The 17,594-nt window shown below is 36.0% G+C and overlaps 1 protein-coding gene across 1 annotated transcript; it reads right to left on the bottom strand.

The window, feature by feature from the left end:
• Positions 1-35: 35 nt before the first annotated feature.
• LOC124159551 (acetyl-coenzyme A transporter 1) lies at positions 36-15,958 on the bottom strand. The gene is made up of 9 exons (XM_046535431.1): positions 15,746-15,958; positions 15,087-15,400; positions 14,659-14,955; positions 13,021-13,175; positions 11,093-11,307; positions 8,658-8,842; positions 6,787-6,904; positions 2,478-2,708; positions 36-876 (listed from the first exon to the last, which is right to left on the bottom strand). The coding sequence occupies exons 2-9, from the start codon at positions 15,332-15,334 to the stop codon at positions 706-708; spliced, it is 1,620 nt and encodes a 539-aa protein (XP_046391387.1). The 5' UTR covers positions 15,335-15,400; positions 15,746-15,958; the 3' UTR covers positions 36-705.
• Between the last annotated feature and the right edge of the window lie 1,636 nt (positions 15,959-17,594).

Here is a 17,594-nt window from a genome sequence, read left to right on the forward strand (position 1 = left end):
TCGCTGAATTTGATTCAAAAATAAAATTTACAGTATAATTTCAAACATTTTTTCATATTTGTATGGGAAAACCTTATTAAACAAGCAACAAACAAATGTAACAGAACAAAAGTAAAAAATGCAGACCAGTAGGCACATTTAAAATTTTTGACATTACCATACAGTTGTAGATTTATGGGAGGAAAAAACTGAAATGTCAATTGCCTCTCTTATACATCTAGTTTGAACTTCTGCTCAACTTTTCTCCAACATATTTTGACACTCAGAAAATTATATTAAGCGAAGTATTCATCAATAGACATGATATTAAATTTTATGAATACCAATTCTAATAAATAATCCCATTTGGCTAAAAAATTCTCCATGAATAACACCTCTCCAGTTCACGCTCTACAATGATTCCAATGGTATGCTTCTAAAACAAATGTGTGCGTATTCACAAAATACAATCCTATAAAAATGTAGCAAAACTCAACTCTTAAAGAAAAAAAAGTTCATTCAATTACAAAATTGAGACCGTACGCCAAAAATTTGTTTTGGACCCTCAATAGGCACTTCTTGAGGCTACTAAAAAAAATACTTCCACTCAATGTTTTTGTGTTGCAAACGTTTACACAACAGTGAAGTTTTTCACAAGTGTCAAAAAAAAAATTTTTCGTGTTCCACAAAGTTTCATGCCACCATCAAACAGATTCAACAAGATAATTAACGTCCCCTGCTAAAAACTAGCCAGGACGAGTGGTCCTTTGACTGGAGAGAGTTTATCACAGGTCGTCCCCAAAATAGCCATAATACTCCCAGCACTGTACACACAAATGTTTCAATGAAGTAGCCATCGATGAGGGTAGAGCAAACTCCAGATGACCTCTCACACACCTGTAAATTAAAGTAAACACAGTTACATAAGTCTACACATTTCACTCCATCGCCAGCAATACACAATTTGAATCAAAATAATAGTATGCAATGAAATTTCAGTTAAAAAATTTCAGTTTCAAAAAAAGTTATCAGTGAAAGCTTTTTTTTCTATTTTTACTTAAAGTTGATATAAAAATATGTGATTTTGTAGTCACAGAAAATATTGGCAATACTTATACAATTGTACAATAATTACACATGCTTTCCTTCATCTCTCTGCAAAATAATGGTCAAGTAAATCAAGTTATAACATGGATACTTGATGGTGAAACTCCAAGTTAGATGAAATTAACATAATCAGCTTTGTGATGTTTCACAGATTTTTTATTGACCTAACTTTCAATGGCCATTAAGGGGGCAGAAGATTGGTGGGATGTAATTACTGTAAATCTCCAAAGATAGTCCCAACTATTTCTGGGAAAGAAATTGAATGGGGAAGATATTTAAACACAAGGGACTTGAGGGAAAAATTAAGGCAAACTGTTCCTTGCCATTATGGTATAAATTATGGTGCAGTGGATGTTTACAATTGCTATTCTATGGTTTTCAAAGGTGACTGAACATTGTTCCAATACTGCATGTAACAAGAGACTATTAATAATGAAAGACATTTTGTTTCTTCCACAAGTTTATTAAAATTTCTATTTTATTGCCAGTTTCGGCTATTGTGCTAAGTATGTATACTTGAAGTATTTGATAATGGTGTAATAGCCGAAACCAGTAATAAAATAGGAATTTTTATAATCTTGGGGAAGAAACAAAATGTCTTTCATTATTAAAACAGAGCCCTTCCTCTACACAAAAGCTTCAAGTTTTGATTCAATAATGAAAGACTAACGAGGAAGTCCTAAGAAGGGTAGGAGAGAAGAGAAGCCTCATGAAAACCTTAATAAGAAGACGGAACATCCTTATAGGCCACATCTTGAGACATGATGGCCTGATGAAGACAATCGTCGAAGGACAAGTGGAAGGCAAGAATGGAAAAGGAAGACCCCGGACAAAATATTTGGAACAAGTAAAAAGAGATGTGAAAGAGAAGAAATACGTAGGTGTGAAAAGATTAACTGATAGGAGAACTGAGTGGAGAGCTGCATCAAACCAATCCTAGGATTGTTGACCAGTTGATTGTTGATGATGATGATGATGATAAATGAAAGACTATTTACACAATCACGTGCACAGGTTCAAATACATATATGTATACCAAGGGTGAAATGTGTATAAAAACATAGTTTGCCTTTGCCAGGATTCCAACATCCATATTCAGGTCAGGTATGCTACCAGTTAGCCGTGTGTGTGTGTGTGTGACTGCGTACAGAGTCACTCGTTACATGGATCACTTCATAAAGTAAAATGCTGTAAATTCATTTCAAATGAATGTTTTGATTGAGAAAGGATCTTAAGATATTAATTACGATGTTAGGCACCATATATGCACCAACATCAACATCTTATGCATCCATCGAATGATGAAGACCTCTAAGGTTGGGACAGAATAAATTAGGCTTATAGCTAGAACTAAAGAATTAAAATTTCATTCAAAAACAGCAATAACTCACGGCAACCTCCTGCTCTGAGCTGCAGTCAATACCCTCTAGTTGAGAACCATTAGGCAGTTTACATGCAGTCCATGTGAGCGAATCAACCATCCACAAGGCCAAGGTGGAAGGCCAGTTCCCTCCAAGATTAGACAAAGTGTTGAGCAGCGTCATGTACGTGCCTCCAACGGCGGGATCGCTGACACGAGCGAAAAAGGCCATCACTGCAACAAACATACTGTACACAGCCACCTGAAAAACAACAGCCAAATTCAGTACAGTAAAAATCCTCATTTAACAAACCTCCTGCAAGTTAATGTTGAGAAAAAAACTATAGCATAGATAAAGGCTATAGAGGGATAAGACGGTCAAATCTGCATGCGGCTATATTCTTATTTAGGATTAGGCACTCGAAAGTAAATACATTACACCCCTGATTATCTGGGCTAATGATGGGGAGAGGCGAAACGAATAATCGGTAAACACGAATAATCCAAGCTTCACCATTATTTCATGTGATTTTCATAATTTACGTAAATCAAACAATCTATTATTACTTACACGAATCGTCTATTATTTTAGATTGCTTTACAAAATCGCCAAAAGCTTTATCTTCCTGACCGCGATCTTGTTTGCAGTGAATATGTGATTGTACTATTATTCCTACTACTAGACATAATTCCTGGTTTCCGAAAACCATACACCCTTGGCTGCGAGGTCATGGATTCAGAAAAATGGTTTGCACGAATCCTTCAAAAGTACCGCACGACATAGGAAACCACACTGATAGGAACCATGCCATCTAGTAGCGTCTCGCAGAAGTTGCCCGGGATGCAACTGCAGTGGGACACAGATACATAATCACTGAGCCCGATCCTGCACCGTGATGTTTGGAGAAGAGGAGCACGGAACTCCTCCCATGAAGGCAACGGGTGCACAATTATACCATTGTGCAGTAGCCGTATTCCACCGCAAGTGAGGCCATGGAAATAATTGTGCATTGGCGATATAAAATTTGCAATTAAAGATTCTAGGTAACATTTCTAAAGTTTTTATGAATGATTAACCATTGAACCTTCTAAAATAAATCGAGAGTTTTTTCCCGACCACTGATCGTCGTCTACAATGCTGCAGCAGACATCCAAGGAAACTTGAAACATTCCTTATCAGCGAGTAAATAAAATAATTCCCCCAAAAGAAGTGATTCAAATGGAAATACTTAACCCAGTGTAGCATTGTACAGTAAAACCTCTTTACATCATAATGGAGGGGACCAAAATTTGGGCAATTTGATGTATGGAGGTTCACTATTGAAGAGAGGTTTCAGTGATAGACACCATTTCTTCATATCCTTATAAATGAAAGGCAGTACTTTCTTTTATACCATTATATTTATGTGTTTAAACAAACATGCATGCATTAGTGAACATATATTTATTATTCATTAATTACAGAAAGCGAGTGCTATCGCATGATTTTTACCATGATTCAATTATGTGATCTCTCTTAATTCAACAGTCACTTAAAATGATGAGGATAGTTGGATACCTTTTTTCTTATTTACTGTTAAGTGTGCTCTCATATGGAACAAAATGGGGGTAATTAATGATTAACGTGAAAATTACAGCACATTACAGGTGTATAAGAAAAAAAAATTAACGTGAAACATTTATCGCTGAAAATGCCATTCCATGTACGTAATCAAGGCTGCATTAATGGGCTCTAGTTGTCTCGGTACGATATGCAGAGGTAGTTAGGCCATCTCGGAGGTGTCTCCTTGGTATGATAAGTGGAGGTTTTACGAGATAAAGAGGTTCTCTACAAAGAGGTTAGCCTGTAAGTTTACATGTAAATCTGATGGGACAATAGGGGTGGTATGAAGAATGGAGGTTTATGATGTATAGAGGTTCACTACATTGATTTTTATTGTATTTAAAAAAATGCAAATATCTTGGTGATTTTGCCTCCGATTTCATTTTTTTATTAAGATCACATAAAACTTCGAAGGGCTGTGAACTCATGCATGGATAATCCACCACTCGGATAAACCACAGCCGGATAATCAGGAATCTGCTGTAATTAGAAACCCCTTCAGCGAAAATTTTAGATGCTTATGTGGTCCTACAGGTCTCTCTTCGTAAAAATGTTTTTTTCGAAAAAAATTTCCTGAGTAATCCTTTGCTTTAAAAAAAATCTGTAAAAATTCATGAGCATATATGTTTATGTCCATAAACACTTTGATTTTTTAAAGACTTTTTGAATCAAAATTGAGCTTGGGAAAAATATTTGAATTTTTTAAAGCATTTTTAGGTAATGTAGGCAATTTTTGGAAAACTTCTACATAATTATTATATGTATATTTTTTATTGTTCTTTTGAATGGCTGGGTTAGATTCACCATTTTCACTCTGGAACATCCCAAGAATTAAAAAAAAAAAACAATTTTTGGTGTTTTCCCCATGTTTTTAGCAGATAAACTCAACCGCATATCAATTAATAATGATTTGTTACATATTTTTTCATTTTTTTGAATAATAGAATCAAGTATTCTGTTTGAGCTTTAATAAAAATATAATCATACATCTAAGCGAGTTCTCTGAATAAATGCTGCACGGGGTACAACTGCTATATAAAATCACTGAAATTGAACTAGCATAATGATTTCTCAATAATTAACACGAAAGGTGATTGCCCGGTAAATACGTTTTCTAATTTAAGCGGTGAGAATGAAAATATCGGAGTGAAATTTTTGCCATTGTATAAAAGTTACTGTATATGTTCTCCCTGGCTTATCCAAATTTACATCAAGTGGATATTGCAATTCAAACAGGTAGGAATTAACTGAACGCATTGTTTTAAGCCAAAAGTAATCACAACAGGAAATCCCCAACTATGCTAATAGTCGATTGCGAGTTTCAAAACCAAGAAATATGCAAGCATTAAGTCATAAATTACCGAATAATAATGACTAAAACAGGAGCCATCGTAGGGCGTCGCCTGCGGCGAGGTGAGGGTACTTGAAGGACTCGATCGCTCGGCAAGAGGAAGGGGAGGCAGCGGAAGCATGGCAAGGGGAGGGGTCGCGTAGGGGAAGGAGCGCCCTACCTCTTTCTTCAAAGCTTTGAGGTGCTTGATGGACTTGAGGGGAGGTAACAAACAACTCAGGAACGCACGAGATAAGCAGTAGCATCTTGCAGTCGTGTGATCTTGTCACTTCTGTACAACTCTGAGAAAGTTCAGTTTCGATTTCTTCGACTGGGGATTCTGGTCTCACTTTCTTCGATCGTGCCCATGCGATGCTAATTTTTTTCATTGTTGAATTTTGGTTTTGCCTAAGTCCACCAAGTGCCTGTCGTGTTTAGCCTTAAGTTTCGGCATGCAGTGTTCATATTTTAAAAGTCTTTTTACTCTAATCGGATCTGTTAATTATTCTATTTTTTTCATTCTCAATGAGAGTTTTATTTTATCATAATTATATCCTCCAATATGGCAAAGACAACAGTTACAATAGACGATAGAACTTCAACTACGTACGTTTATTAATGAGTGAGAAAAACGAATCACCCACAATATGTATTATGAAATACAAGCTTTTAAAAGGTAGTCTGATTTTGGAAGACCTGAATTCTAGTGATTTTATTTTTTTATTGTAAAAATAATTTTTGACAAAAAATACGAAAGTATATAAGTAATATACTGTTCAGTTAAATATTTTATTTATAGGTCTAGAACAAGATACAAAGTACGTACAAAGTTATTTGCTCCATGCGGTGCTTTGGCTAAATCTAATACATAATAATATTGGGTGGTTGTCGGGCAGTAGAGGTGATTGTAGCTGTAAAGTGGTTACACTTTGTACATGCATGGAATATTATCTGCTAGCTTCCATGCAAAACTGTGCAACATTTTAATGAATCAATTCAAAAAGCTAAATAAAATGTGCCATGTTTATGGAAATAACGTCATATAAATTCTAATCTCAATAACCTCAACACAAAAATACCTCTGGAGCACTGAGTGCCTTAATGAAAATTCCTCCAGCTTCACTATGTCAATGAGTTCATAAATGCCAACGCTCTGTGGTTAAGTTTGCCACCATCTTCAGGATCCTAACTGACATTTTTAATTCATAAATTCAGTTTTCTAAGAGCTAGTATTTATTGTTGACATTTAGACACCCATTGACCTGGTCTGAAGCTTGAGTTAATTTCATTTATGCAACTATGTACTCATGCTATGCGAGAAATCTCGACTGCCCAAGTGTTAAAAATATGTTGGAACAAAAGCACAAAGAATTACAAATGCCACAGAAATTTCATGCACAGACTCACCTGGTGGAAAGAATAACTAGCGAGGAGGAGAATGTAATAATATGAGGGAACAGATCCATTGTGTATGAGAGATGGAGTAATCCACACTATAAATGCTGCAAGGAGACCAAACGCTAACCTGAGGAGAGAATAAGAGACAGTTTTTTACCATATAGAGGCATTACACTTCAAAATGAATTTATACTGAGTTGATTACACCTCTTCCCCCTAAGCATATAGAGTAGATTCCATTTACTGGGTCCACCGGTTACTTGGGGCAGCCGCTTAATTGGGGCAGATCTTGAAGAACAGAACCCAATGGCAGAATATCCCAGAGTATTCTCCGCTTAATTGGGACAGCATGCCGCTTTATTGGGCCATGAGTCAGCGACATAGACTCTATACTGGCGACTAAATTAAAATTTTTTGTTTTCAGAATACTATTTTTTTATATTTTCCTCCTTTGATTTACTCTTATTTTTCACAAATACGCCTATTCTTGCCCTATTTTGAAAGCTCTTGTTGTTATGCTATCCGCACGAGGATAAGATTTTTCTTTAATAGGACTTATTAAAAGACATTCATTCAGTGTCGCCCGAGGCTGTGAAAAATATTTGAAACTAAATTGTTATAATTCTTAAAAATGATAATAAATTAACTTGAATCGCTGATTTATTAATCAAATTAATAGTTTGAAAAAAACTTATGTTGCATTATAAACATTCCTTAGTTTTTTTTTTCATCATTTCAACGTTTGTTTATGCCCATAGACAGGATAGTTCGCCTAATTGGGGCAGCCGCTTAATTGGGGCAAAGTGCAAAAGTCCCGATATGTTCCAATTAATCTTCGGCAACCAATGCCTTTACCCCAAGAGGCAGTAACCAATGAGCACCCTCCATTTGGCAAAGTAGAGCAACAAGCCATGACTAATAACAGTTCATGGACCTCCCAGAGATTCATAAAACCAGATTTTTTTAAGGAGAAAGGAGAATCAAATTTTTTTACACTGAATTCTATTACAAAAAAATCATTAAAATTCTTACTAATCCATTCTAAGTAACTTTTCAATGTCAGTTCTCTGTTTCATTTGCATCTCCATCCCATGTATTCCACAAGCCATCGAAATATGCATGCGGCAGGGGAAGTTAAGGCACCAAGACAGGTGAAAATTGGAGTGTACTGGATACTGAGTTACACCTACACAGCATTCTTTTCTGTCCTTTACTCTCTGGGGGAACACAAACTCCCATTCCCATCTCTTTGGCAGTAAGAGTAGGTGGCGTTTCACGTGGAAATTCACACAGTTATTTTGTAAGGAATCAGATGATGCCTGATGTTATTTGATCTAGATACAATAATGCCAACAACGTTAATCAAGACAAAGGAATAAAACATGCATAAAGTACAAAAAATAATTAAGTATACAGCTTGCTTGCCCCAGTAATAATTTCGGCTGCTGTGATTTACAATTTTTTGAACATGCTAAAAAATGAACCTTTCCAAGATATGTAACAATTTGACTTTGAATAACTTGACAGGCCTGGACAAATCATCTTAGGCAATAACAGCAATACGTGACAATACGTGATGTCAGGGGCAAAAGAGGCTCAACTGATGCCATAGTGAAATTAATAAATTGACTTTGGAGATCAAGAGTTATCTTCTTAATTTGAGCAATTACATATATCTGATGTAAGCATTCCAAAATATTTACCATTATCATTATTAATCCAGTAATGGGTTTTGATTCCATTAGAGATTCTCAAACCATGCACAGCAAACACCTCCACATAACAAAATGCTTTCTTAATCACAAGAAGTTTGTCATAAATAGGTTTGACTGTAATTATAATGTGAAATACAAGTATGCCACTCAAAAAAAACAACTTACCTATAGGGCACTGCTTTCAAGTACAAATCCATGGGACGTGGCCCAGAGGTATACTTGCTAATTATCAAGGGCAAAACTATTTGTAGAGGAACCAAAGGCACAGCCAGCATTGCTAACTCTTCTTTTGGGACGCCAGCATCCATTAATTTTAGGCTGGTAACAGCATCACAAGCTGAGAAGCCAATCTAAAAAGAAATAATCAATGAAGGAAGAATAAACAGACAATCAATTATTTAAATTGGTGAAAATCATGACAAACAAAATTTCCGGATACGTGGGTAAACCCCAGAATTCACATTGAAATTTGCTTTTCCTATGCATTAATTTGCACTGGATATCCTGAGCTATTTATTATATACTTTCCCCAAAAAACTGATGCACATGTTAAGTGCATTAATCTTTGTACAAACCAACCTGAAAAACAGAACTGCACTAGAAAAGTTTTATTCTAAATGAGCAATTGGTGAAGAAAACAGTCCGCAGAGCTGTTTTTCGTGGGTAACAAGAAATCCTCAATTTTTTGGAAGAATATCATATTTTATAAACTAAAAACTATCCATATTTCCTCCCAACCATGACTCAAAACTAGAAACAACATCATCGACTACCGAATTTCATAAAACTCAGAAATGCACGCTAAGGATTTTGGCCAGCTGTGTATGATATTATTAAATTAGTGATACGATTAAGGTGGGATACGATTAATGTCTTATATTGATGGCTAAGTTCTAACAACACCTATCTCAAAAGTAACAACTTTTCAGGAGAGGAAAAGAAACGATTTATATTTTTAACTGTACACTGAAATTGAAAACCAAAAATTCATAAAACTGAAAAAGAAACAAACATTTACAAACAAAAAGTTGTTTTTTTTGCTTTTATTTATTTATTTCAAACGTCATTACACTTTGTTTGAGATGCCTGTCTCAAACCGGCCAAATTTTGAGATATGTGTTGTGAGAACATAGTCATCTATATGCAAAATTGGTTTCATGGGTTGAGTGCGAGTAAAGTAATAAACAGAAGATTCAAAGGCATAACTTTTGCATGTCTGCACTTGTTGCAATATATGCTGCAGACAAACTCAAATATGGCATTAAACTGGTGTAATTTTAAATGAATACGTGTCAATGTTTTTTTTAGATGGTTGGTTTCTGAGTCAATTCAGCATTGACTCATTTTCGGTGGACGACAGTTTTGGGCGCGTTCCAGCCTTTGTGTTCAATATTTTTGGGGTTTTGGACACAAAGACAGGAGCTGGAACATGCCCAAAACTGTTGTCCACCAAAAATGTGTCGATCTGGAATTAACCCTGAAACCAATTATGAATTTAATCACCATGGAAGCCTCCGCAATAGTTTTTTTTGGTACTATTTATTTAAAGTACCAATTTTACCATTGTGAAGTCAGGAACTGTCCAGTGCTTTGCCCATTTTGCTTCTGAAGCATTGACAAGGTATTTCGTAACTGAAAATTGTATTAACATAATGAAAAATTACAACCTTCAATAAGCAATTAAAAATACATGTGTATAATTTTGGGGAATGCATCCACCTACGTACATAATTCTCTTCACACGTGCGTTGAAAAAAAGGCTGTTGTGCAGCTATTAAATAGGAATGGACGGATCTAGGATTTTTTTCGAATCAGGATTCGGATCGGATCCTTGATTTTCGGAGCCGGATCTTTCGGATCGGATATTTTCGGATCCAAATACATTTTCATATTTCTACTGTTAAACAAAGTGATTATTCAAGTACTTTCCTTCATAAAAGGAAACAAAATATTGAAAAATCATGAATTTACAATAGATTTCTTTGAAAAATGAAGTTTTTTTTTTTTTCGATTATGAAGGGTTTTGACATTAGTTTGAAACCCTCTAATTTGTACACTCTTGTTTAAAAATTGCTCCCCCTAGTTATAGACCCCACCCCTAACGAAGACAATGATTTATGGTCCTTGTGATTTTGGAAAAAAAAAACGGGAAGAAGAGGCACAGGCTGATGAACGGCCGAGGGTGGTTTTCTGAAATCTGCGACGTAGTTACTTTTGACATAGTTATTATCCTATTCCCCCACTGAGATTCCCCCGATGATTGTTCAATCTCTTGGGAAGAGTCACAGTATGTGCCAGTCGTATTTAGCCTTTTTTATTTTCCATGGCTGAAATTCTCCTACGTAACTTCGGATCCAGATCCGATGTCTTCTGCGACTTTGGGTCTGATATATCTGATGACGGGCAATGTCCGCGGGTATTTGGATCCGAGGTATCCGATCCGACCATCCCTGCTATTAAAGAAAATATTAGAGTTTTCACAGCACCACTTATCATAAAAGCCTGCGTATTTATGCGTCTCCTGAGGTAGAGCAACATGTTGGACCCCTCGCTTTTAGAGTAACCTCTCCGATTCAAACTATCAAAACTTATTTACTTACTTTACTAGTTAGAAGAATAAGCATTGTCGATTTGATGGTAGGCAAATGAATTATATCCCAGAGGAGTTTATATGTTTGGCGAACTCCAATGTTTGGGTGCTCACTCCTTATTTCCACTCCATCGTCAATCGAAGAACTCGTGTTCAACTCTCTTTTTGTCAGACCAACGAGTGTAGTCGTGGCTATAAACACCATTCCCCAGAAGTAGAGGAAACCTGTAAAGAACAAAGGCAGAAATCAGTCAGAACTTCTATATAGATCTAAGTATTATGCACTCCATCTAACACTTGTACTCTGCTGAAACTGATCTCTAACAACTCACACATGCAAACATTTTCCTACAGAAGAAATTAATTAACGTAAATTCAGTTTGATAGCAATAAATTTATTCTAAAAATCATGTACTCAACATGCAAATAAGATGAAATAATAAAAAAATGATAACAATTCATTCATAGACTGCAAATGAAAGGACTTCAGTGTTAGAAAACTCAATTTAGGTTTACATGTCTTTGACAAAATTCCAAAAAGCTATACCCTTAAGCATTAATTTTTGTGTTCAAGTCAAAATAAAGCATAGTCTCTGGTCACACATTACCTCACTGCTCAGCAATTATCCCAATTAACTACAAACTAGAATGGCAGAGCTAATTCTATTACAGTTTTCATGAAAGTAATACATAATAGGAATGCATAAATTTTTAAATAAGAATAATCATGTAATATGCATGGTTTTTGTCATCAATTGTTGTGAAGCCCATTTTACATATGATTTTTTAAAATCCAGGTATCCCTTGCTTCACATGAATTCGATAAGCATGGTTTTTGTTTGGGATGAGTCGTCGTCACTTTTTTTCAATTCCAATTCTGATTCTTTCAAATCCATTCCCAATTCTCAATTCTGATTCCACCGATTCTTATTCAAACTAACAGATGGGATATTGGTTTTTCAGTAGCATTGCTGTCATTTAAGTAGAAGAATTGAATGAAATAAGATAACAAAGACAATAAAGTGGCCCAAAAGTACACATTGTTGATGCGTAGTTTTCCGCGGCGTTGTCTATTATCTCTCTATAAAGTACAGATATTTATTAAAAATAGCAAATTAATATTTTAGTGATATATCTTCAGCTTTAATAAAATAAAAAACACTTTAACTTATTTGTACATGTAAATGTGTTAAATAGGTTCCATAAAAGGTATGGCTACACCACACAAAGTGTAAAGAATACAGCCTTAAAGAAACCTCTCACTTATCAAGAAATTTGCCTAGCACGATACACTTCAGGAACATATCTACATGTATAGTGTTATAGAGAGGGACAACTGTACTTTCGCCGAGTCGCCCACTTTGCGCTATCCAAGCATTGTCAACCATAGTGAAGCCCATTTTATTCTAAATTTTTTTCAGTGATACCTTGATCTGTCTTCTAAAAGAGATATTGAATTGATTGAGCCTGTGATTGAAATTGAGTGTGAAGAAGCTGTCAAAATATCCACAGAGAGGTCAGCCCATGGAGACCCAATGTGTGCCACCTGCAATGCACTTCTTACAAAACACAAAATTCCTTTCACGCCACACTTCACCTGCACCATTCAAATAATTGGCTCTTAATCTCCGTTCTCGGACAGTATTCCCAGGAAAATTAAACATAACTGGGGGTTTTAAGTCCCAAATTAAAGCTCATGAGTTGTATGCTAACTTCTTCCTGGTTAATAATATCCTACTTCATTAGCTTTTCTGGCAAAGAAATCTTAATGGAATTAAACTGCATGACATATTTCTATTAAATTCTACTTACCCACGGACTTTTTAAAGAAAATGACAGAAATTTTGATTCCCATTAGGTCTAATATCTTTTGAAGTGAGTAGCTTGAGTACATAGTAAAGACAACATTTTCATTTTTCTCATATAAAAGTAACTTACTTGACAGTGTCACAATTCCCTGTGGGGATGGCTCCGACCTTAAGTAATTGTTGCAAAACTCTGCTGATTCCAGAGCCATAAAAACTACGTAGCCAAGAAAGTAGCCAGCGGTTTGCCCAACACTGTTGCAAGTAGACGCATGACCAACATTGCTCCTGTACATAGAGGAATAAAGTAACAATAAAGTTTATACCTGCCCTTAAAAAAAAGAATACAACCTTTATTCATGAATATGATGACCACTTCTCAATTGATGCAGGGAGCTAAGCTTGTCATAACTGCATACTCCACCAGCCATGAAAAATCCATAACTATTTATGAACATATGCTCCTTAAAAATCATATCAAATGAATACGAACATATTTCGATATGATGAAAAATTTCTCAGCATTCCCACCTGGTTTTGTTTTGGGTTAATTCTCCCAACATTTCAATGGCTGAGTCTGCCATAGTCTTCAGGGGTTTACTCTTAATGGTACTTTTTATGACCATTGAAACGTTGAGAGAACTAAACCAATACCACACCTGGTGGGAATCCCGAGAAATTTTTCATCAATCTATATGCAGGGAAAACCTAAAATTTTACATATTTCGATATCTCCGCTGCACAAAAACTGGTAAATCGCCCACTGAATCAAATCCGCTCATCTACGAGCCCAACAACACGAATGTGCTCAGCTGGCAGTTGCCAAAGCACAACCTATCACCTCCAACTCTCCAAGCTTTGGAGGTGAGCGTTTATGCTCCGAACACTGTTAGCTGAGCGCATTCACATTGTTGGGCTACTAGATGAGCGGATTTGATTCAGTGGGCGATTGTTGAGCATTTGTGCAGTGGACGTATCAATTTATAAATTACAATTACCAATTTTTCAGACATTCCACAGGAATGCCATTAAGGGGCTAAAGGGCAATTCACAAGATTTTGGTGATGAACAGGATTGTATTTTTAACACATTGCGTACGGATGGCGAGAATTCTTGTCATTTTTTTCCTGAACATTTCGGACGGATGACGAAGATTCTTGTCATTTAGGCACGTCAACCTAAACAATTTTAAAGCGTATCGCAAGCGAATACGTATTAAGTATATGCTTTAAATTGTTTAGGTTGACGCGCCTAAATGACGAGAATCTTCGTCATCCATCCGGAAGGTTCGGGAAAAAAATGACGAGAATTCTCGCCATCTGTACGCAATGTGTTAATTTATTTTCTGACAAAATGGAAACTGTGACGTATATTAATGGTACAGAATAATTCAACGAATTTAATCTGAATCCTGAAGATGCAATGAATGTATTAAGAAACATTGGCAAAGAATCTGGTGATATTTTACTGTAACTTGAAATGAATCTCAGCATCAATTTAATAGCATTGTGCAGATTTCCCTCTGCCTGCACCAAGCCATTTCCATAGTGATAAATTCAATATCATGTAAGAATAGTCTCAGAATAATAAAATTTTAAATTTTTCAGCAACTGAGAAAGTTCTCACACTAGCACAAGGTAATATTGCCATCGCACAATACCTTCTGATGAAGACCACGTAAAGCTATCATAATTAAGTGAGCTCTTGATAGAGCCAGGCATTCATAGTTTTCATGGGAATTGTGAGGAAGAGACAAAGTAAACAGTATTACCTTTTCAGCATGGTTAGAGCCCATCCATCCACAGCTATATCCTGTGTTGCCGCCAAGAAGTTAAGGCAGAAGAAAATGAATGTAAGGAGAGGCACATTAGGATGGCTAGATTTCGAATGCTCAGAATGTTCCATCCCATCCTTATGATGGGCATCGCCAAGCCACGATTCCACATTGAACGACAGGTACCACATAAAAACGCCAAGTAAATACTGAGATGGTATAAGCCAAGTTTTTCTTCGACCGAACCTCGGTGAATAGCAAGAATCCACAATTGGAGCCCATAACAATTTCAAACTGGAAAAAGACGATCACACAAGTATTAACACGACTACAAAGCATGACAGGAGTGAGTAGGGGAGGGCTTTTCTCTTAACAATCACATTATGGTGTCCATTGTAATGCATACAGATCATTTTCAAACTAACCTAAACGGCCAATACACGAAACTGAATTCTGCCTGCTGTTTGTAACTTGCACCACGGTTCTGTAACACCATAGGTATGGCAGAGGTGAGGCCAATTGGAATTCCTTGAAGAAGATAGAGGAAAAACAGAAGAGCAATGTTTCCAACGTCACTTCTTTCACTAAGGGATCCATCGGTGCCACTGCTTTCTTCATCTGAAATTAATGGTTGGGCAGCATCGCCTCCACCGGCCCTCCGCCTGGGAATCATTCTGCCGAAACTTCTGAAGCAATAATATTAACGAGGAGTTCTCCAACGTACCTAATTACGTGTTATCTGAAACAGAATAGCATAACACAATCACATCAAATCTTAATTAACGATAAGAACATCTACACAAAAAAACAACTAAATACATAAGTGCCATTTCTTGGCTCACGTGAATTTATTTGAATTCAGCCAGAGCAAATTTCCTCCCAACGATACGACGAAAGAATAACATTATGATATCATCTTTTTCCACAAACAATAACATTGCAACACCATGAAAAACATAAAAGTTGGAAAGCCACGTTTCAGCTGGCTATCAAAACGCCCACCAACGTATCGACGACCCTTACCATTCCAGAAGAAACCCCGAGCAAAAACGAGAACTCGTTTTAAATAAAATAATGAATTTACCTGCTCCCGCGATCCTTTCCAGCTGATATTGACAATGCACACACTGAGCACCATGGCCAATGAAAATCACAATTTAACAGACTCAGAGCCCTACGAGTCAATCACCAGCCTTCTCTACGTCGTTCCTTACGTAGGCGTACACAAACTTGCAATGTTTTTCTATCATTGCATATTGCGGCCACGTTGACCACCATTCTTGATTGTAGACAAATGAGCGTCGAAATTAAGAAAGCCGCGGACTCAAAATTGTTTTTTCTTGCTTCAATCACATGCGAGGTATTTTATCGAATAAGTTCGTCATTTACGTCAAAATTTCTTATATTATTTAAAAAGTATATACAAAGAATAATTAGATCGACATAGAATGAAAATTTCGCCTCTATTGCGCCGAATTCCGCTGTAGCAAACCTTGTCACACAATCACAAGGATAATCATCATAATTTAGGGTTCGATCGAATGTGAGTGATTCATGAAGGAAATCCCTCTGTTATGCACACCTTCTGTGTCGTTAGTTACCAATTTAGTATTCACAATTGACACATAATAATGACTTCTTTCTTTGTAAGGCTTGACTGTGGTATAAATATGCATTACTTTTCATGGCTGAATTGATAGATAATTTGTAAAAGTAGCCTTAAACAATGAAAAGAATCTTGGGAACTAATTCGATTTAAGGCATAGGCTGGTAAAAATAAAATTTATACAATTTTTTACCACAAGCATTGCCAGTTCTTCCTAGGATAATTGGACTCAGTACGCTTGCATTTTGCGCAGATGTGGCTCCATATAGCTGTGTAGGTTAGTTTCACGCGCCTTTGTTGGGCTTAAGTTTTGGGACAGTTCGAATTCGAGGAAGTCATAATTTTTTTCATTTTGTAAAAGAATTATTTTTAATGTTAGCATAATGGACACAGTTGGCTCAATATATAAATAATACCGATTTTTCAAGCGACCAACTTAATTAAAATATCGACTTCATACGCTAACACATTTATTTCTAAGTAGGTGCATTCACAGAGAGGAAATAAGAAGGGGAATTGGAAGAGGTTGTATCTTCGCTTCCTTTCGGCTAATTACTGTTCAATATCACTTGAGAAAAATTACTATACTCATGTTAACTACAATTCTCACTAAATAACCAGATACCCTCGCAGTTAAAATCATTTTGATAGCCATAGAGTATAAAGAAAAATAATTATAATTTTCAAGAAATCTTCAATAATCATAGGTTTCAAATTTATAGTATTCGATTACAAAAAATATGGGAATTTACGTGAATGAAAGCATGAACGCTTTCCTCACAGTGGGTGTGCGAACCACAATTAGCTATCATGACCAGGTGGAAATTCTACCATTCTTCCCCCGAAAAAAAAACATCGTTGTCAAATCTCGGATTAGCTAGTATAATAACTTTGAAGACATGGGTGACCATTATTTCGGTCATAAATATATAATTATTATAAATTCAAATGTATAATTATTTCCATTCCGTGAATAAATCTGTATAGAAATGAAAGTGTTAACTTGTATAGAGCCATAATTATAATAATGAAGTCGTGTCAAAAATTCGATATTAATTTTTTCTTGAGTCACCTGGATAGAGTACGTTGATTTTAATAATTCGCCCTTTTAGAAAATAAAAAAATAATGATTTCTTCGGACTTATATGCCCTCCCAGTACTTCACCACATCTACCGCGCATAGAATAGACCTTCCCAGATACAGAGCCACGTAATAGAGGTATACGGTGAGTCCAAATATGAATCTAAAGATACGAAAATCTGGCTACGGAGTCAAAAATAAATTACTACGGCGGGTGGTGGACGTGAGTTTCCTCAGCGCATACAA

The sequence above is a fragment of the Ischnura elegans genome, chromosome 5 (genome assembly GCF_921293095.1).
Source record: "Ischnura elegans chromosome 5, ioIscEleg1.1, whole genome shotgun sequence".
Lineage (NCBI taxonomy): Eukaryota > Metazoa > Arthropoda > Insecta > Odonata > Coenagrionidae > Ischnura > Ischnura elegans.

What these genes read in the sequence shown, in the direction of transcription:
- LOC124159551 (XM_046535431.1), bottom strand. Translation starts at nt 15,334, where the DNA reads ATGATTCCCAGGCGGAGGGCCGGTGGAGGCGATGCTGCCCAACCATTA. An exon ending in GCTCTAACCATGCTGAAAAG is followed by an intron (nt 13,176 to 14,658) that starts GTAATACTGTTT and finishes CTCTATGTACAG; the next exon opens with GAGCAATGTTGGTCATGCGT. An exon ending in GCTCAGAGCAGGAGGTTGCC is followed by an intron (nt 877 to 2,477) that starts GTGAGTTATTGC and finishes TTTAATTTACAG; the next exon opens with GTGTGTGAGAGGTCATCTGG.